We start from the raw sequence: 22,911 nt of genomic DNA, 5'->3' as shown, positions 1-22,911 counted from the left end.
GTTCGGTTATCAACACAATCCACTCACTTCAAAAAGCGGACACTGCAAAATGGAAATTTCAAGCAAACTATAAAACAGGGTGCACAAAATATTTGTGTGAGATTATATTATTTATTCTCTTAATTGATGAAATATGATATTTCTAAAGAAATGAAATGAAATGTACCTTAAATTATAGGGTACCCATCCAGCAAGGGATGTCCGGACAGAGATTGCACGAAGACTGTCTTAATTTCTGTGAATAACCAGGGGCACCGTAACACAGGAAAGTTTTCAAGGGCCCGGATTAGAGAGGGGGCCTAAATTTCTTGGGTGGCACCACCAAGCATGATTGTTCCCTTGGCCCCTGCAGCATTGGTCTAGTTTCATGCTGAACTTGACTCAACACACTCAAGCGCTGTTCGCTAATGCTCAGGAGGATGCAAAACCCCTGGTGGAGTGTGCTCGTGCTCCCAGGGGGTAGGGCTTGGTATGCCAAATAATTGGCTTCCACAATTCAGTGGGCGATCCTCTTTTTGGAAACAGCTTCCCCTTCTGTTGTCCCCCGAAACAAGAGCTGCTCAGAGATTCTAAAGCTCTCAGTGCAGTCCAAATAGATGCACAGGGCACACAGTGAACACAGTAGGGATAGACAACAAGGCAGTAGACAACAAGACAGCTCACTAGATTTTGGTACCGAGTGTAACATTCTTTTAGAGGTGACAATGTTTTTTATGCATTTTAATTTTAGAGCACTTCTGGAAAATGAGAAAAAAAGAAGAGAAAATGCAGAGAAAGAAACTGAGAAGATTGCAAGAGAGACGATGGAGCTTGTGGAAAGACTTCGACAAATTGAAGAGCAGACCAAAAAAGCTCAAGAGGGTTGGAACTACAAATGTCTACCTAGAACTACAAATGTCACATTATTAGTCTATGGGTTTAAACTTGAAGCTTGTAATATCCTTGGCATTAGTGCCATCAGATAGATTTGGAAAAAAAACTTTTTAAATACGCCACCTGTCTGCCATTAGTCACACAGTCCCACCACACACTAAAGGCACCCACACACTACAAGATGGAAATCGTCAGGTTTGTGGTCTCTCAGATTTTGAAAATCTGATAATATTTTAAAAAGCTTTTAGTGTGGGCAAGCCTTAAGGCTAACAGTTGCACTGCTGTAGGCAGGATGCTCAAACAAACAGAGACACCTTAAATATGTCTGTCATACTTTACATTTCAGGAAAGTTTATTTGTATGACATTTTAGTTCTGTTGTTCAGAGCTGGAAGAGCAGACCAAGCGAGCATTGGAGCTGGAACGGGAAAGGAAATTTGCTCAGGAAGAGGCTGAACGACTGGAGAAAGACCGCAGGATTGCAGAAGAGGTGAAATCTGCGTTACTGCAGCAATCTGAGAACCAGATGAAGAACCAAGAAAATCTGGTATGAAGGAAAAATTACTCAAAAAAATCTTCTAAAGATACATTAAGATCTTAAAGGGTTAGTTCACCCAAAAAATAAAAATCCTGACAATATTTGTCATTACAAATACATATGGATTATTTTATTCTTCAGAAACACAAACAAAGATATTTTGAAGAACAATGGTTTGGAATAGGGATATGACAGAAGCCAAATACCTTATTCCAGAGGTCTTTAACCCTGCTCCTGGGGACCCACTGTCCTGCAGAGTTTAGCGCCAACCCTAATCAAACACACCTGAACCAGCTAACCAAGCTCTTCTGGATTGCTTGAAAATCACATGCAGGTGTGCTGAAGCAGGTTGGCAATACATTTTGCAGGACAGTGGGTCCCCAGGAGCAGGGTTGAAGATCTCTGCCTCATTTGAAAAGGCACAGATAATGGCTTCAAAATGAATAACAAATTCTGCCGAATAACAGACAAAAAACACTCCTTGTGTTTGCTGGATAACAGGTGAGCCAGGGGTTTGCACAATATTATACATAAACATCTAAAACCACTATGCAATGATTATGTGTGAAGTGAATGAGTGTAAACTCTGAATGAAATGAGCACAAATCAAATAGCCACGTTGCCGTCTCCATGTGTCTCTGAGAAATCAAAGCTTGGCAAGAGTCAACCAAATTATTACATTATACACATTTTCTACCATTTGACATTGTCATTATTCCCGTGTTCCTTTTTCTAGGACTTTTATTTTAATATTATTTTGTCTTACCTTGTCTGTTTTTCTTTTCCTGTGTTTAGTTCCTGTTGTACTTTGTTTCCATAGCTACCATTGCTTATTACCGTGACAGATAATTACCTCCACCTGTTGATTGTTAGCCTGTGTGTTAGCCTGTATATGTATTCCCCCATGTTTCAGTCTGTGTTTGTCCTTCGTTGTCTTTACATGTCTTGTGTAAAATCTGTTGCGTTTCACTCTTTTGGATTATTGTCCCTTGTTCACCATTTGGAATATTGTCCTATTCCCTGCCTGTATTTTTATTTCATGCTTTGAGTATCGGCCCCTGCTTTCTTATTTGAATTATCTTTTTTGAGTTTATTTAATAAACAGCTTCACATAGATCTGTGACAGGTATGTCTATTTAAATTATTTAAACATTGTACGATATGATATACGAATGAATGCACAGAACAAAGCACAGCACGATCGCAAATGGAATACGTTATATTTCTCTGTCTCACTCTCAGAAATACAAGCATTTATGTGTTCTTTATAATTTGTTAAGATTTGCATTTGTATGCATAGTAATTGTAGTTGTTTCAGCAGTTTTCAACAACTAAATATTTTCTTTTAACTTTCATGTTCTCTAATTAGCTATATAGAATCTGACTCCTCTTATTTGAGGTTGTTTGCTCTGACAATTAGAAGATATTTAAATAAATTCTATAATTATAATAAAAAAAAAATATTTTATAGTTATTATTTATATAGCCTCACTTTCGGCTACTCATGGGTCATCCTTCTCCAAAAGAAGAATATCGAACAGTGAGTGTCCTCCTTCAATGCGAAGAGGTCCACTTCCACTCGCCTGAAGACACTTCAGATTATCTGAACTGTCTGGGGGTGAAGTCTGAGGTTGTGCTATGCCCACAGGAGGAGGAGTTTTGCCAGTCTGTTCAAAGGGCACAATCTCGGGCCTCCTTGGTGGTTTATGTATGTAACCACCATCATGTTGTCCAACCAGACCAAGACTTGGTGGTCTCTTAGGTCAAACAGAAAGGTCTTGAGTACCAGGTGCACCGTCATCATCTCCAGACAGTTTATGTGCTAGCAGAGCTTTGGATCTGACCAGGTGCCAAACACTGGCCTGTCATCACAGAGCATGCCCCATCCCGTGTTGGAGGCATCTGTTGTGACAACTTTCCTTTTGAAAGCCAGCCCAAAATCCACTCCCAATCGGTACAACTGCAGTGCCTTCCAGGGTGAAAGGAATTTAATACAGCTGTGGGTCAACCTGAGGTTCAAGCATCCCGATCGGCAAGCATGTTGCAGGACGTGGGCTTTCAACCAGTAATGAAGCAGCCGCATATGAAGCAGGCCTAGTGGAATGACTGTGGAGGCTGCTGCCATCAGGCGCAGCATCCTTTAAAATGCCTTGAAGGGACAAAGGCCCCAGGCTTTGAATGATTTCCTAAGTCGCTGAATTTTCAGCGAGCGCTCCAGTGACAGCCAGGCCCGAATCTGGGCAGAGTCAAAAACCGCATCCAGGTTGATTGTGAACCCCAGACACTCTGATTGGCTGAGGAGAAGAGACCTATACACACATAGCTCATCCCTCGACTGGGCCATAAGTCAATCATCGAGGTAGTACAGGACGTGCACCCCCTTCTATCTCAGGTGCCGCATCTACATGAATGTGCAGGGTGCTCATGACAGTCCAAATGGCAAGACGGTAAACTGGTAAGCAGCGATGAGAATGAGAAGCGATGTGATGATGGGCTGACTGGATATGAAAATATGCATCTTTCAGATCCACTCATAAAAACCAATACCCTGGGTGAATCTGCATCAGGGTTTCCACACCCCCAAATCGGGGGGTTCTGCAAGCAAACTTGAGAGAAACCTTGTTTGATCATGTTCAGGACCCAGTCTGACACCTCCTCCATGGCCTCCTCTAGGAGGCTGCCTCAGCTTTACTCCTGACTTGTCAGGAAGACTGCTTGGGGTGCTGCCCAGGGTCCAAAATTACCTGGGGGTGAGAGCCCTGACGCTTTGGGAAGGGGTAACGCTTAACTCTCCAGGAGCGACGCTGGACTTCTGGCTTTGCTTTGGGCTGGGCCTGAGCAAGTGCTGACGTGAGCTCACTCTGGTGAGGCAAGACTCAATCTGTCTTAACGAGCACTGCCACAGCATGAGCACGGCCCAGGCAAGCAATGCACTCAGAGTACTGAGGGGTGCCCAGGAAGTGCCACATTTTATAACAAACACCGCTGAAATTTGCTATTTTTTTAAATGCGAGATCACTTACCACCTAGCCAAAGGGGAGTGGTGTCATCTCAGCCGAGTACACTTCTTGTGATCTTGTGATTTTCACCAAGTCCATAGTGAAAATCAAAGCATCAAAGCAGCCAGTAGGCGGGTATTATGCAAATGTGTAACATGGTGACAGCTAAATCATGGAAATAATGACTACAAATGAGGCGTTTCAGGTGTGTTTTCTTTTTTTCTTTTTCTTTTTTTTTTTTTTTTTGTTTGTTTTGGAGAGATTAACTATGGCATAGACTTAAGCATAATAGGAACCCTTTAATATCTTATACAGTGTCACTGCGCAAATAATTTATTTTCTGGATTTTTGATCATAATCAATATTACTTGTTTCCAGGTAAAAATTTTGTAGTGCTTTTATGGTTCTTTATGCCCTTTTTTAAGGGCTCTGGTTACTGTTGATTTTCATTGTATGGAAGAGAATTTTTGACAAAAGAAATTCTTTTCTTCATTATATCTTTAAAGGCAACAGAACTGGCCGAACTGACATCCAAAATCTCTCTTCTGGAAGATGCCAAAAAGAAGAAAGAGGACGAAGCCAGGAAATGGCAGAGAAGGGTGAGAGTGTAAATGTACTGTTGTATCTGTTCCACACAGTTAGCCTCAGGCAAACACATTAACAGTCTCATAAGAGTTCACTGAGATTTCTCTGTATGAGTATCTTGGCAGGCGATTATGGTTGAGGTAGACCTGGAGAGGACAAAAGAGGAGTTGAAGAGTAAGCTAATTGGGGTCCACATCCAGGCTATGTCCCAGACGGAGAATGACCATGATGAGAATGATGAGAGCAGTGCTGAGGCCAGCGCTGAGCTCACATCCACTGGAACATATCAAGACCGTAGTGAAGAGCAGCGTATAACAGAAACTGAGAAGAATGAACGTCTGCAGAAGCGCCTACAGGTGAATATGAGAGACAGCCATTATGTTTATAAAAAAGAGATGTCATAACCATGGCCTAGTGCAGAGGTTCTAAACTGTTCCATGAGCTCCCCCCAGCCTCTAAGACCTAAAATGGGTGCGTCAGACCAAAGAGACATTCAAAATGTGCACTGTTGGGGGGGCTCCAGGAAGAGGGTTGAGAACCACTGTCCTAGTTGCTAGAGCAGGGGTTTTCAAAGTCAAAGACATTGGGCATCCCTTCTAACACAACATACACAAAGGCATACATTAAATTCATCACTAATGTGCCTTGGAAGTGCAACACAGAAAGCCGTCTGTGAGTACTGAATTCAGTTCTCTTTTGCGGTTTATTGTGCTTTTAGTAACTCATCATCAAGAACACCCCGCTCTTTCCTCTCATTCATCCATGTTTCTTTACTGCTCATGTTTGCACTGCACAGGTATATTTACATAAAGATATTATTATAAGTATATAAAAAACTCTCTATCAATTGACATCGTCATATCGCCCAGCCCTATTCTGCGCCCCCCCGACATGCTCTCTGCTCCACACTTTGAAAACCCCTGGGCTAGAATATGTTATACGGCACACTGACGCCCAGTGTTTATGCGGGTAACACAAATTCAAATCCTGCTTGTGCCATTTCACAGTACCATTCATCAAAAAACTGGCACTACTATGGAGTCTTTTCAAAGACGAGGGAATTTAGAAAGCTGTGATGATTTATTAAAAATGAACTAATAAAAAAGATACTCTGCACAGTTCCTCAGCAGTCTACCACCAATATGATCAAGGCCTGGACTCTTTCTAACCTTAATGTGACCAAAACAGTTACAAACATCAGCTATATTAATTTGAAATTTGACAAGTGTCTAAACTCACTGAATTCCCACAATAATCAGTTAATTCAGATGTAAAATCATGAGTGTCAAATTGTCTATAAAATGAATTAAAATCATCTGCTAATTCATAAGTTTCCCTCCTAAATTAATACTTTTGGTCTTCTGTTGAGTTTCAGTTATAGACCTAACTTCGTCCCAAGCTAGATGAAAATTTTCCATTTGTAAACATAGTTTCTACCTTTTCCTTGTACCACAATTTCAGTAATTTTACTTAAATTCTCACTAGTTTATGAACATCTCTATACTGAATACTATTTCCTTGTTTAAAGTAAATATTCCTTAAATTAATTGTATTTTTAACATGTGAATGTGTGGTTCAGAATAAACTGATGATATCAATAAACTTTGAGGCAAACAACAAAGTACTGCATTCATAAAAAAAAGTCCATTGCTTCAGCATAAATAGTATAGTAATGTGGATTAGATGTTTAAGGTTTACAAAAAATAAATAAATAGATAACCGTGAAAAAATAAACACTTCATACTTACCTGCACAAAATGCAAATCCCCAGTTACATGTTACATGAGAGGTTGTGTTACCATTTCTGTCATTTAACTAAATTAAAAAAACCTTTGATGTATCATTCAAAATGCTTTCTATCTGGGATTACTAGTGAAGAAAACAAGAGAACAAGTTTTAAATGTCTCTCTCTGGAAAGAGAAATGAGAAGTGAGAATCCAAGTGTAATCTAGTGAAATAATTTGATAAATCATTGAATATTGTTGATTTAATCTGCTGTGATAATTAGTAGAATAGGAGTTCAGTGTCTAATGTTTTCTTCACATTGCGAAAGCAGAATAATAAGAAAAATCCAAAAAATAACTTCTAGCTGAATCCGGATAATGAAAGTTCATTAAACAAGATACAAATAGAAATTCTGAAGAACAAATAATGATGATAGTCCAGCAACAATTATACTCTGCAGCTTTAATGCTTATGCTAACTGATTTGTTCCTAATGTCTTTGTAGGCTCTGAGCTCGGAGCTGGCAGATGCCCGTGATGAAAGCAAGAAGACTCCAAATGATCTGATCCATGCTGAGAATGTGAGGTTGGGGAGGGACAAATACAAAACCTTACGGCAAATACGACAAGGAAACACCAAGCAGCGCATTGATGAATTTGAGTCCATGTGAATTCCCAGTTGCACAGATTTTCTTTCTGTATCTGTGTATGGTAATCTGTTACATACCATTTTCAACTGCAGTGTTTGTGTCAGTGCCAGGTACACTGACGTGATCTTAGTCTTTTGAGGTGAATAAAAAAGTTTAACATGAAATTAAAACAATGATAAATGTTGTAAACCTCTTGATTGTTTGAATTTATAGTACACAATATGATATTAATGAGGAAAAAAATTATTTGTGTTTTTCCTGCTTAAAATTGGACATTTTAACAAAATCAATAAATATTTTCATAAATTTTTAATTTATTTATTTTTTACAAGTTTGTTGCCTCGAGGCAACATTGTACCACAATGGAAAAATTGAAACATTTGGCATAAAAAAAATGTATGTATTGAAAACATCAATTTCTTTAACTAGACACTTGAACAAACAAATTTATCCAGTTTTTAATGTATTAAAAGTTTCATATTTAATAAAAAGTAACATTTTATATCCAGCTGTTGCCCTTAGGCAATATTGTACCATAGTGGAACACAAGTATTACCAAACCATCATATTATTATGTCATTATATCAAGTTATCATATCCATCTTCATCCTCATCTCCATCTTCTCTCTCACCCTCACTCTCTCCCTGACAGACTGTCACTATGATTTCATCTTCCTCATCACAGTATGACCCCTCATCCTCACCCTCATCACCTCCAGTGCTACGTGTGTTTTATACCTTTTTGAAGTGCTATAGAAAATGTGCAGATCATAATATATGCAGATATAGTATGTGAATTACTATTCTTATAAGTGCATTGCAAAATCATGTGAAAATGGCAACATATTTAGATAATTCTAACTCTTTTCCTTACAAATATAATACATTTGTATTCAAACCTATTATGCCTGTATGGCCTTATGCGATTCCATTATGGTACAATGTTGCCTTGAGGCAACACACAGTTTTTTGTTATTTTCTCTAAAACATTTGATGATATATAATGTAAAGTTCTTGAAAATACTTCTTTACTTGCCAGTGAAGGTGACTCGTATTTTTGTGGGTGATTAAATGGATACAAATAAGTGAAAAAAGCACTTTTCATTGGAGAAAATATGGAGCCATGTGACGTGCACATGTGTTGAAACAGGACACAAAATGGACCCCTGTTGGTCATGTTTTGGTTGTTTTTGCACTTTTATTGATTAGTATTTGAGTTATTCTGTCCTGAGATACGTTTGATCAATCAATTGGTGCCTTATTTTATTAAAAACAAACTAAAATAGACCATGTTGCCTGGAGGCAACACCATACCATAGAGGGTTAACATGAAGTTAAAACAATGATAAATGTTGTAAACCTCCTGATAGTTTGAATTTATCAAATTAGACTGTATTGAGTTTCACATGATAATAAAATAAAATTCAACAAACAAAACCATTATGTACCCATACCCCTGATATACAGTCTCCAGTGTGCTCATACAGCAGCTTATAAGATAAATTGACAAGTTTCAACCACATCAGCCTGGTGTTCTGGTCAGGAAATTTCCTTAAAGGTTGATATATTCTCCTGTCACTGATGGTCACTGAATACTTTTAACTAAGGTCTGAGTTTGGTTTGCTGTTGGGATATCATTCTTTTCATGCTGCAATCATCAAACGTGCACACACACTATTCTTGAAGTCTGGATCAAACCCTTATTTGACAGAGGGGGGCTTGCACACTGGTGTAGCGTCTGGATAGATCCGGCTAGTCAATCAACTTTGGACATTTCAGAATGCTTTTAGCCTCCTGAACTGTGCATGTAAATCACGAATCGGCTCCGGCAAGTCCGGGACCAATTGCCCCATTGGCACCTTTGTTACCCCAGTAAAGAAAAACAGAACACATTCTCACCAGCTCCCGAGACTTCAAAGAGTCACCCTGGTGGGACTAAAGGACATATGGTCACAGACACTGGCCACAACCCCAATACACACACACATACAGACACTCACAAACACGCATGGAGATTGTGAATGTACATTTATCCTCCAAATATGACTGTGCCAATATGTACCCGTCGCTGTATTTAAAGGTGCATGTATTTATCCCTAGTATATAAGCTTAGCTATGACTGTAGTTGTATTAGTTTTCTTCTAAACGATAAAACTCAAGTATAAACTGTATCTCATCTTTTATGTCTTTGCCATCTGACAAGTTTGGTCTCATTGTAAAGCTTTCGTTATGCTCTAATTGAAAATGTATGTCACATGACTGTAAAATGCATTCTTCTATTTTTAATGGTACTTTGAAGAAAATGTACTCAGATCGGACACTTCGTAAACCATGCAAATTAGGTCATAAATGGAGACAAAGAAAGAGTTTGCCCGCCAAAATCGCACCCTCATCATTGGCTGATGTATCCCAGGAGGCGTTCTGGCCTGTTGTCCTTAAAACACAACGACACGCATCTCTCATTGTCTCTCGATTGTCTCTCGCCATTTAACACACGTCTCTCCCGGACGTCTCGGCGACCGCGCTTCCATCACGCGCCCCCTCTCTTCGGGACGACCATCTTTTGGCAACAAGTTTCTTTGTCAAACCCTCTTCATCCGTCGCCCTAAGTCTTCTCTCTTCATCGCCTAGGAGACGGACTCTTTTTCTTTATTTTCCGGTTATCTTACTCTTAAGTTAAACCCTTGTTTGAAAATCCCGCCGAAGAACACCTTCTCGGAAAAGGACCAATCGCTTCAGCCGCACGCACCGAAACTCCTGCAGAAACACGAAACGACCACAGCACCTGAACCTATGCAAGTATAGAACCATTCTTTCCAAAGCGTTTTAAGCTCGATGTGTAAGCTGAGTTTCCTTGCTGGCTCTCAAAGGTTTTAACTGTTAGTAAGTTGCCATTCCTTTGATCACCTCTGTTTTCTTGACTTTACTTTCGCTTTCTATATATGTGTATTGTTTGTGTATGTTTAGTAGTATAGTCTCTGTATCCGTAGTTTCATATATATTAAATACATTATATTCATGCTCGATTGTCCTTTTTGCTCATGCAACAAACCCAGGTCACTTTAACGTTTCGATCCAGTATCCTTGCTTTACGCATTGATGCTAGAATAGGAAGTCTTTCTCGTGGCCAGAGAAAAACCTTCCTTTTATAATCGGCTATGAGGAGCTAACGGTTTGCTGGACAAACTAATAGTTTCTCTAAATTATTATCAAACCAGAACTAATCATATATGTGATTGATTATAATTCGTTGTAATTAATTCACAATATATGTATAATTCCCTCTCGGGTCGGTATATGTATTATAATTAATCATAAAGCTTTATGATTTATTATATTCATATATTTCACCCATAAATTAATTAAATACCTGTACTGATTCGCTACACTGGGCATGTTAGTTTACAGCTTTAAACAGGGTAGAGTTGTTTGGTTTCATTAAACCAAAACAATCCTCTTTAGTTGGCTTCGTGGTACTTCTAGTGCATAGAGGGGGTCATGTGAACTTGGCCAGTGATGTGGGTGTAGTTTTTTTTTTTTTTTTAAAGCTTGTCCTAAAATCCTTGTGTAGTCCAAAATTTGGAGAGGACAAAAGAGAAGTTTAAGATTGGTGGATCCAAAATGGTCAATATTCATATTCATGCATTTTATTCATATTTCATGTTAATCATTTATGGCTTATGATTTATCAATATTACTTTTGATTTCATATATTCATGCACTCCTTTATGGTTATTCTTCTTTTATCTTTAAGAGTATGTATGCTTATATTCAATAGTTCTTCGAAGTGTTCCAATGTGACAGGTCATGTTGACATGCTTGCCAAGTACTGCAGAATTGATGTTCTGGTGCACATGATGTACCTTTTCCTGCAATAATATTTTGTATTCAAATGAAAGGGTATATTTGAAATGTGTTCTGTCGTTCTGACAAAGGTGTTAAATCCACTCTTTGGGTACTATTTTTTACTCTATCTGGTAATGTCAACAGTCACGGGACCATAAAATTACCCAATGACTGTTTTGATAGCAGGAAACCATAAAATGTCATAAATTCTTTAAATTCCCAAAACAACGAAAAGGTTCAAGCTGACCTCTCTTATCTATCCAAACAGACCTGGAAGGGTGTGATGTAAGTTTTCCTATGCTTATGGTATAAAACGGACTGGGTCTTTGATAGTTTAGGTTTTCTTTGCTTTTTCTTTGCTCTTTTTGCTTCTCGCATCTCTTCTGCATCTTCTGCTTCTGTTTCTTCTCTTCTACCCTCTCATTTCATTCTTCAAATGTCTTAATTTTGTTCCTTCTTTCTCTATATTCTGATCTTCATCTTCATCTGTTAGATACAATACTCTAGATTTTATTATTAACTATTAAGTACTTAATTAATTTGTTTGTCTCTATAATTTTTAATTAATAAATTTGTTATTCCTTATTCAAATTTGATCTCTGACATAATTATTGCTGGACTGCCTGGATCTCATTGCCTCAAGTTTTTGCATCAAGATTAAGCTGAGGTCCACATAAAGGCAATGTCCCAGAACAAGAACGACCATGATGAGAATGATGAGAGCAATGCTGTGCCGTGGTGAAGAGCAGCGCATAACAGAAACCAAGAAGAATGAATGCCTGCAGAAGTGCCTACAGGTAAGTCTAAGAGACAACCAACCATTTATTCATGAAAAAAAGAGATGTCATGGCCATGGCCTAGTGCAGAGGTTCAAAAATCATGGGTTCTCAACTGTAGCCCTTAGGTCCAACTTAAACTTGCTCATTTTGTGGGCTTGTTGAAGAAACAGCTGCCCATTTATTTTGTGATTGTAGTATAACCAATACATTTTGGGTTAATTTAAGTTCTTATAAATTTAACCCTACTAATCTGACACACAGTTTTATCCTTAAAGATATTATTTTTATTACGAGAACCCAAAACAATGATTTCTTGAATATGTTGTTGATTTCTTTATTTTATATGCAAAAATTTTCATCCACAAACAAAAGTGGCTTAAATCTCCTTTATGTTTCCCTCTTTTTCTTGTTGAACTTAACTCTTGGTTCATCCCTCAGGCTTATTGAAAAAAAAAAAAAAAAAGATTTTATTTATTCAAAGATATTTATTCTTGTCATTGTGCTTTTTTTCTGTGTATATTTTTTTTCTGTGTATCTCGTACTATGATGTACGCAAACCCATGATATTTATGTTTTTTTAATCATTATTATTGTTCATTGTTAAAGATACAACCATGGTATTTACCCTGATCTTGTATGCAATTATAAGTTCTGCAATAAAAAAATATACAAATGACAGGTGTACTAACACCTCATAGCATCAGTAACTCGACAACCCTACCTAGTATGGTTTTCCTCAGCATTTGCAATGCTCGAAGATCTCGCCTTTAGAGAATACTGTTGATCTTGTACTCTAAAAATGTAAGTATCGCTACTTAAAAATTAAGATTAACCCAGAATGAATTGGATTGCAATTCACATTGCTAGCCCACCCCAACACTTACGCACAATAATAATGATAAATGCTGACCAATACTTAATTATACTTTTTTTTTACTGAAAATTATGTTTTAGTAAAACAAGCAAGATGCAATTTTTTCATATGACATCATATGCATGAATACACACTAGACAAATGCAGCCAAGGTGAATACATCTCAATTTACAGTCAAGCAATGAATTAATGCATGAATTAATAAAATAATTATATTTTATTTACTGGCAACAATAAGAAACATGAACAAATGAGTAAAAGAATGAATAAAAGTAACCATCACAATAAATAAATACATATACAAGTCAACAACACATGAAACAAAGTTTTATTCAAACTTATTGTTCTAACGATTACATATTTACAGGCGGTGAACCCCACATCCTACTGCCATCTCAACACAGCTGTGCCCATTCTGCGGCTGACCACAGTGAACACCTTTGCCTGACTATGCCGTCCATCATGTCCCTCACTGCTGCTCTTCTCAATGGGGACACAGTTGATCCAGAGGATGAGGAAAACCGTGTCGTCAACCCCCCGGAACCCCACAACCGTGAAGCAAGAGTGGGAGAAGATGTGCTGGACAATCTGGCTGCCGCTGTGTCTGCTCCAAACATTCGTGTGCCTGCTCTCCATGAGCATGACTACCTGTAAAACATTTAAACAGGTTAAAACATTTTACAATTCATGTCAGCATTCTGTTTCGTTACATGCTCATTTTTGTTGTAGCTTTATTACTGTCGTGGTGTAGTGGGCTAAACCACTGAACTGGGAAGCAGAAGGTTGCTGGATCGATCTCCACAGCTGTCACCACCAGTGTGTCCTTGAGCAAAGCACTTTACTGCAGGTTGCTCCAGGGGGATCGTCCCTGTAATAAGTGCACTGTAAGTGGCTTTGGATAAAAGCATCTGCCAAATACGTAAATTTGATTTTTGTAAATCCTTTTTTGTAAGTGTCTCAGGCACAAACATTCAATAAAGCAGCTTATTTCTTAAAGTTTATTTCTTCAAAGTACTACTATAATATAAATTGATACATACATTTCACACAATTTCTATTTGGGGGCATAAAGGGTTAGTTCACCCAAACATATAAATTCAGTCATTATTTACTCGCCTTCACGCTGTTCAATCCCTGTGGGGAATATGTGATTTTGGTTAAGTTTGTCCTGCTGGTTTCTGTTAAAACAATATCAGTCAATGGAGCCTGACTTCCAGAAGCTTCATGACATTTTTTGATGATGTTTTTGAAGCTCCATTGTATGAACAGAAACCAGCAGAACAAACTTTACTAAAATCACATCCTCAATGTCTTTTGGTCTTTTTCTAGATGCTCTTGCTGGCTCTGGGCTCACTGAGGATGAAGAGATATCAGGGCCAGATGAGGCAATAAGGGCAGGTGGAGTGATGGAGGGTCTCATCCATGGGAACTGATCCCCTTCAGGGGCCAGACCCACAGTTTCAGCATCTCCGGCCAAGTGTGAAATATCGAGCCCCCAGCCTAGGAGGTCCCTCCTGATGGGAATCTCCTACAGGAAGCCATCCAGGAGGGCTACCAGGTCTGAAAACCTGCCAAACTCTCTCTAGAACTCCCAGGAGCAGAGCGATCGGGGGAAATGCATACAGCCAAAGCCAGAGCTGCATCATGGCATCCAGTCCCAAGAGAACTGGATGAGTGAGGGAGAACCAAAGGGGACAGTGCAAGTTCTATTGAGATGCAAATAGATCTACTTCCGTCTGACCGAATATTCTCCAAATAAGCTGCACCGTCTTGGGGTGCAACCTCCATTCCCCGGGCCTCAGCACCTGCCTCGACAGGACATCTGCTCCCACATTCAGGCACCCAGGGATGTACATTGCTCTCAGAGAGAGCAGTTTCCCCTTGGACCATAGGAGGATCAAGTGCGCCAGTCTGCATAGAGGGCACGACCTCAGATCTCCTTGATGAATTATGTACGAGACCACCAACGTATTGTCTGTCCGAACTAGGACATGATGGCCTCTGAGGTCTGGAAGAAAGCTTCAGGGATAGCAATATGCTAACATCTCTAGGCAATTGATGTGCCAAGAGAGATGGTGTTCACTCTACAGACCTTGGGTTGAGCGGCCTTCCATGACTGCACCCCACCCTGTGTGGGATGCATCTGTCGATATTATCTTGCAATGATAAGACACTCTTAGCACAGGGCCTTGGGACAGGAATCAAGGTTTCTTTCATATGTTCAAGAAACGAAGGCACCCGCATGTAACCTTGATCATACGGAACAGGTTGCCCCTTGGGGAAGACCCTCTGGTAGTGAGCCACTACTGTAAGGGTCTCATGTACAGGAGGCCAAAAGGTCTGACGTTGGATGCAGCTGCCATGAGCCCCAACAGTCTCTGAAACTGTTTTACAGTGATGAACTGGCCTAGCTTGATTCTGGACACCATAGCCAGAATCGACTGCATACGTGCAGGAGACAGTTGTGCCCGCATCGTGACCGAGTCCCATACGACTCCTAAATATCCCTTAAATAGTCGTCCTCTGGACAGGAGATAGCACGCTATTCTTTGCGCTGAGCCTCAATCCTAAGCGCTTCATGTGGTCGAGCACAACATCTTGATGTTGTGTCACCATATCTTGAGACTGAGCACCCTTATGCCCTGGAGTCTGAGGGCCACTTGGGGTGCATCCATGCATTTTGTAAAAGTGCATAGGGTGAGTGCTAGGCCAAATGGAAGAACCCAATATTGGTATGCTTCGCCCTGAGAGCCAACCTCAGGTACTTCCTGTATTCCTGAAGGATGGAGATATGAAAATAAGCATCCTTCAAATCAATTGTAACAAACCAGTCTTCGGACTTGATTTGACTCACAATAAGAAGTAACCTCAACATTTTGAACCTGTATCTCCTCAGAGAACGGTTAAGCTGACGGAGATCTATAAATGGGACGTAACCCTCCATCCTTTTTCGGAACTATAAAATACTGGCTGTAGAACCTGGTGTTTCTCTATAGGGAAGGAAAAATATCTATGGCCTCCTTCGGCAGAAGAGACTGAACTTCCTGCTCCATAACCTGCGCCTGCTCGAGGCCCACCACTGTATTTAGAATTCCATTGAATATTGGTGGACAAGACCCGAACTGAAGACCCTTCCTATCGGAGCTTTCCACACAAATTCTTGTCCAAGCTCTTGTTCTATCCAGACTGGACTATTGTAATGCTCTCTTGGCAGGCCTTCCAGCATGCACTTTCAAGCCTCTACAACTGATCCAGAATGCTGCAGCAAGACTGGTCTTTAACAAACCAAAGAGAGTGCATGTCACACCTCTCTTCATCAGTTTGCATTGGCTGCCAATTGCTGCTCGCATCCAATTCAAGGCTCTAATGTTTGCCTGCAGAACATCCACTGGCTCTGCACCACTATACCTAAACCCACTACTTCAGACTTATGCGCCCTCCAGAAGCTTGCGTTCTGCAAGTGAACGGCGTCTTGTGGTGCCATCCCAAACGGGCACAAAATCACTCTCACGGACCTTCTCCTGGTCTGTTCCTGGTTGGTGGAATCTACCACGCTCTATCCGAGCAGCTGAGTCTTTAGCCATTTTCAAAAAACTGCTAAAGACATATCTTTTTCGTCCACACTTGACCCAGTAATATAGCACTTTTTTTTATTTATATTTTACTTTTCTTTTTTCAATTTTCTATTCTTTCTCCATATATTTGTGTATATATTTAAAAAAAACAAAACAAACAAAAAAACAACCTTGCTACGAGCACTTTACTGATGAAACTGTGACTTGACTGTTGTACTTATGTTTATTTGATTGCTTCTACTATTCTCATTTGTAAGTCGCTTTGGAGAAAAGCGTCTGCTAAATGACTAAATGTAAATGTCTGTACCCCTTGCAAATTGTACACACCACCCACTGAGATATGTTGGGTAGCTCTGAAATGCTGCTCTGCTGCTTGTTTCTTGGACTCCTGAAATCTCTCGACGACCATCACAACAGCATCACCGAAGAGACCAGAAGGCGACAGTGGGGCATCAAGGAGGAAAGATTTATCCTTCTCCTTGATGCCTGAGAGGTATAACCAGAGGTGCCTCTCCTTCACCACTGGAGCTGCCATGGAGCGAGCCGTCTCCTTAGTGGCGTGGAGAGAGAGAGAGAGAGAGAGAGAGAGAGAGAGAGAGAGAGAGAGAGAGAGAGAGAGAGAGAGAGAGAGAGAGAGAGAGAGAGAGATTGGTGGCCCGACGTAGTTCTTTAATGTCATCGGGCCACACCCCTTCGCCCTCGTCTAAATCTCTCAGCAGGTCGCCTTGATACACTTGAAGGATGGCCATAGTGTGTAAACAAGTGCCAGCCTGACCTGCTGCCATATACGCCTTGCCCACCAGCGAAGACAGCAACAACAGGCTTGGTGGGCAATGTCGGGGCTTTTACGGATAACATAGCGTCAGGTGACAAATATCCTGCCAAAGTCTCTTCAACCTTGGGCATCATCCCATAGCCGTTCTCTTTGAGTCCCATAATTAATGAATAATTCTGAAGTGTGGAACTCGAAAGCCTGGATGAATATGGCTTTTTCCTCGGTGTGGAGATCCTGTAAGAACGGCAAGCCCTGACGTGGAGGCTGCGGTGTAGATTGCAGGAAGCGCTCATCTAATTTACTTTTCTTCTGCACTTCCTGTCTCTCGGCCAGCCAATCGATATTAAGTTTCACCACGACACAAGAGACAACCTCCACTAACTCCACGTACTGCGGTGAATGGGCTGGCGAGTTACCCAGATCACTCGCTTCGATGCTGATAACATCCAGCTCCTCAGAACTGGACGCGCTCAGCATCAGGTGTTCGCTTGGGATGGAAGAAGTCGCGGAGCGAGGCTGAACACTGGACCCAGAGGTTGAAGGCCGAGAAAGGTCTAAAGCCGTCTCAAACCCCTCCTCTAGATCCAACTGCGAACCCCACAAGTGAAATCGCCGAGCTGCCTCAGCAGCCAAGGGACCCACACCACAGGGAGGGCAGAGCTGGCCGCTCTGAGAAAAAAGCGCCAGCCGGGAGCGGAGCGTTCTCATAGGCAGACGCTCGCAGTGCTCACAGTCAGCTCCCTCGAGAGCTGACCAAGCATGCTGTGCTCCTAGCTAACACAGCTAACACAAAAGTCGTGTGTATCCTCATCCTGTCAGAGATCGGCCAGGCTCCATCACCACCCAGTTACAGAGATCACTGTCATCAGAGTACTAATCACCCGCACCTGATCGTCATCTCCCCATCACCACAGCAGCATATAAGCACATACTTCACCCTGGCACTTTGTCTGGTCTCGTTTTTGAGTAAGGACTCACTTACCTGCTCTACTTACCTTCATCGTCTGTCCTGATCCTCTGTGTCTCCAGCATCTCCCTGATCGTCTGTGTCTCCAGCATCTCCCTGATCGTCTGTGTCTCCAGCATCTTCATTCTCCGGACTCCTTCCATATTCCACTCTCATCACTGAAGTGTGTGCTCGGCTGCTCACGTCCACAACCTCCTCAAATCACCTGCAATACAAAGAACTGTCAGTATTTCCATCCATTTTTGCATTGCTGCTTTGACTGCTTTACTCACCTGCCTGTTTACTTTACCTGCTACATCCAATAAACTCTCATATTCATTTCTACCTCGTTGTGAGTCTGTGTTCTGTAACACATCCGTAATATAGCGAGGACAGAGAGGAACACACTTCTTAAACTACTGCTGCTGTTGGCTCGCCATTTCTAAATATATATAGATATATAGTGGCCAACGGGACAAACAAACACCAAATAGGATGCACACACAGAGAACGCTTGCTGAAAGCTGAAACAGCTGTGTTGCCGGCTCCCTTATATAGCTTCCGCTTTCCGCCAGCTCCAATCAGAAATGGACTAGTTGCACATGTGTATTTGCACAAGTGCAGCATTATTTAACATAAACATGAAATAAATACAAAAACAAAGACGTGACGTGACGTGACGACGTGACGTGAATTGGATCTTTAACAAACATAAGCTCACCACCAGCAGGGTACAGGTAACTAAGCTAGACAAAGGAACAATGAAACATGAGGGCTATATATACTAATGGACTAATGACCTAACAGGACACACCTGAGAACAATGAGACAAAGAACCAATGACAGAACAGAACTGATAAACCACATGACTAAATCAACCAATGATAACATAGGTGTGTTCGACATCGGCTGCATGCAACCGTTCGATGAGAGTAGCCACTTGCAGTTGGGGAGGAGCTGAAAACGGAGACGTGAAGTGACGCTCGCGTTTGCATACTTTATCACAGCTGTAAATAAATGTAAAATAAATGCCATATGTATAAAGCCGCTCCGAGTAAAATTTTAGTCTTAAGTGTGTCAAAATTCTAAGAATGACATAATTTTACTCTTATTCCTAAACTTAAGAATAAGTGTGATTCATAAAGGTTCCTAAGTGTTAAGACTAGGTCTCAGCTCCTAAATTATTTAAGAGTGGTGGAGAGGTAACAAGGTGGCAGCAGAGAGGAGGAGACGCACACTTTCCAATAAAGATATAAATGTATTAAAGTTATATGATGACGTGGAGTTGCTAAAACAATACAAACTCAATCAATTCTTTTTGTAACTGACAAAAATTAATAAATGGATAGTTGACAAATAGGCAGTAAAAAAATTGTAAAACACCATTTTTGAAGAAAAAATACATACAGTATCTCACAGAAGTGAGTACACCCCTCACATTTTTGTAAATATTTTATTATATCTTTTCATGTGACAACACTGAAGAAATGACACTTTGCTACATTGTAAAGTAATGAGTGTACAGCTTGAATAACAGTGTAAATTTGCTGTCCCCTCAAAATGACTCAACACACAGCCATTAATGTCTAAACCGCTGGCCACAAAAGTGAGTACACCCCTAAGTGAAAATGTCCAAATTGGGCCCAAAGTGTCAATATTTTGTGTGGCCACCATTATTTTCCAGCACTGCCTTAACCCTTTTGGGCATGGAGTTCACCAGAGCTTTACAGGTTGCCACTGGAGTCCTCTTCCATTCCTTCATGACGACATCACGGAGCTGGTGGATGTTAGAGACCTTGCGCTCCTCCACCTTCCATTTGAGGATGCCCCACAGATGCTCAATAGGGTTTAGGTCTGGAGACATGCTTGGCCAGTCCATCACCTTTACCCTCAGCTTCTTTAGCAAGGCAGTGGTCGTCTTGGAGGTGTGTCGGCCCAATTTCCGAAGGGAGGGGATCATGCTCTGTTGGCATTCATGGATCCCTCAATGAACTGTAGCTCCCCAGTGCCGGCAGCACTCATGCATCCCCAGACCATGACACTCCCACCACCATGCTTGACTGTAGGCAAGACACACTTGTCTTTGTACTCCTCACCTGGTTGCCGCCACACATGCTTGACACCATTAGAAACAAATAAGTTTATCTTGGTCTCATCAGACCACAGGACATGGTTCCTTAGTCTGTTTGTCTTCAGCAAACTGTTTACGGGCTTTCTTGTGCATCATCTTTAGAAGAGGCTTCCTTCTGTGACGACAGCCATGCAGACCAATTTGATGCAGTGTGCGGCGTATGGTCTGAGCACTGACAGGTTGACCCCCCACCCCTTCAACTTCTGCAGCAATGCTGGCAGCACTCATACATCTAATTCCCAAACACAACCTCTGGATATGACGCTGAGCACGTGCACTCAACTTGGCGAGGCCTGTTCTGAGTGGAACCTGTCTTGTTAAACCGCTGTATGATCTTGGCCACCGTGCTGCAGCTCAGTTTCAGGGTCTTGGCAATCTTCTTATAGCCTACACCATCTTTATGCAGAGCAACAATTCTTCTTTTTCAGATCCTCATTCACACCTGAGACCTTGTAACACTAACAAGTCACGTGACACCGGGGAGAGAAAATGGCTAATTGGGCCCAATTTGGACATTTTCACTTAGGGGTGTACTCACTTTTGTGGCCAGCAGTTTAGATATTAATGGCTGTGTGTTGAGTTATTCTGAGGGAACAGCAAATTTACATTGTTATACAAGCTGGGGAACGGGGGATCCACTGAATTGAGCAATACTCTAATGGAATTAGTGGGCTAAAGTCAGTCACACCTCGACTTTCTTCCAAATAACGCACATTTCATAATACTATAAATACAGGCCTATAGTTCCTGCACATTTTTGTTTTTCTGAATTGTGTGAAATGACTAATAAAAATAGGTAATACAAAACGATTATGTGGTCACCAAAGTGAAATGGTTTAGTCTTGACTTCTGGTCGTGAGAGACAGTGTTGCTGGATTCTCTTATGTGTGTTTTTCAAATGTTCTAATGAAGGATTTGTGCAATTGAGAAATATAATTTTCTCTTTCACTTATGTTGTTATAATAAAATATAACTGCTTGTGCAGAATTTTGTGGGGTTTTTTGTTCGCTCGAAGGGGGTCTCGCCCAGGGTGTAATTCAATGTAGAAAAGCCACTGGGCCCGCGGGCCACCTATTGCCGACCACTGCCATAAGACATTATTTCACACTAAAGGACAGAAATGGTAGTTATTGCATTAAAGAGAGTGAGGAGTATTACATTAAAGTATTTTTTATTTAACTTTGAATGTGTCAAAGAAAAAAGAAAATGTAATTTTGATACAAACAATATCAACATGTTTTTTTTTTATTTTTTTTTTTTAAATAAACTAAATGAAATGTGACTCCTTGACAGAGCAAATATTTTTGAAACTTTAACACCCCAAAATGTTTTTTTTTTTAATGTAATTCATTTGTTTGTTAAAGAAGAAATAACATTTCATTTTGTTACATCATCAACAATGTTTTTAAAAATCACATTATTTAAAGTATATGTCTGCTGTTTTTAAAGCATCATTTCAATTCTATTTACTTTGGTTTGTTCTCTAGGATCTCCTCCCTTCTGTATGGATCCCTGTTAATTTTCTCTCTATACTTCCGTGTCCTCTCCCTCCCACTCATTTCTCTCCCTCAATTCCTTCTGTCTCAAAAATAAAGTATCACATTTTATTACTTTTTTTTATGACACTTTATAACAGTACAAATGTTCTGTAAAACATCAGAAAATGTTTTTATTCAATGTAATTATTGCATTTAAGAACTCTGAAAATGATCCAAAAAAGAATAAAAGGGAGTTGAACAAATCTTATTTAATTATTTAAAATGCTTTTTAAAGAGACCTTGCCCTCTTGTATGACATCTTTGTCCTCACACTTTCTGTCACACTAAAGGATGTTTCAGCCTTTTGAGTCAGTTAATGACCTTGCTATTCCTTGCTAACCTGTCATTAGCAGTTAGCAAGACACATTTGCACATTTTCCATGATTATGTAGTTTAACATACATTTTTAATTTAAAAATATAATTTAGGGGTGTCACACCAAAGGACAACAAATGTGAATGGGTGGCCACATTTTGAAGACAAAAAAAAAAAAATGCATCCATCCATAAAAAAATTAATCCATACGACTCCAGTGGGTTAATAAAGGCCTTCTGAAGCAAATTGATGTGTTTGTGTAAGACAAATATCCTTATTTAAAACTTTATAAAGTAAAATAATGAGCTTCCGTCTCGACAGCCATGCGCATTCGTACGTCTAAAAAGCGTTAACTTCTGCAACGTAGTACACAATGCCATGATGTTGTGATAATTTTGCACAATGCAAAGAAATTTCTTAACATAAATTTAAATATTAATGTTTCAGTGTCTTAATTAAATAATTTTATTATAATTACTTTAAATGATTGGTGTCATGCTGCGGTAACTTCACCCTTGAAGGCTCACTATTAGCTGATTCAGAAGTTGAGGGCAGCTATTTTGGGTTGACATTATTTTAGTCCTTAATTTGCATCACTTTGTCAACTCAGTTAGCACCTAAGAGTCAGTCTTTTAGACCTTGCTGTAAGTTGCTTTCAGCTTTTTTATAAAAGTCTCCTACTCAAGTCCTACTTTTTACTAAGAATTTTTTGACACTTAAGTCAAAGCTTAAAGGAACACTCCACTTTTTGAGAAAATAGGCTCA

General features: G+C 40.2%; 1 protein-coding gene across 2 annotated transcripts in view; it reads left to right on the top strand.

Annotated features, from left to right (window-relative positions):
• Positions 1-7,680, top strand: part of msnb (moesin b) — a 62,045-nt gene extending 54,365 nt beyond the window's left edge. For both annotated transcript variants that reach the window (XM_051860362.1, XM_051860363.1), the window contains 5 exons: positions 731-861; positions 1,259-1,419; positions 4,916-5,008; positions 5,120-5,350; positions 7,224-7,680. In XM_051860362.1, the coding sequence (XP_051716322.1) occupies positions 731-861; positions 1,259-1,419; positions 4,916-5,008; positions 5,120-5,350; positions 7,224-7,388 (781 nt within the window). In that variant the 3' untranslated portion in view covers positions 7,389-7,680. The remainder of the gene's footprint in view (positions 1-730; positions 862-1,258; positions 1,420-4,915; positions 5,009-5,119; positions 5,351-7,223) is intronic.
• Positions 7,681-22,911: the final 15,231 nt, after the last annotated feature.

This window comes from Ctenopharyngodon idella, chromosome 14 (genome assembly GCF_019924925.1).
Source record: "Ctenopharyngodon idella isolate HZGC_01 chromosome 14, HZGC01, whole genome shotgun sequence".
Taxonomy (NCBI): Eukaryota; Metazoa; Chordata; class Actinopteri; order Cypriniformes; family Xenocyprididae; genus Ctenopharyngodon; species Ctenopharyngodon idella.
This window is presented reverse-complemented; position numbering and strand designations above follow the sequence as displayed.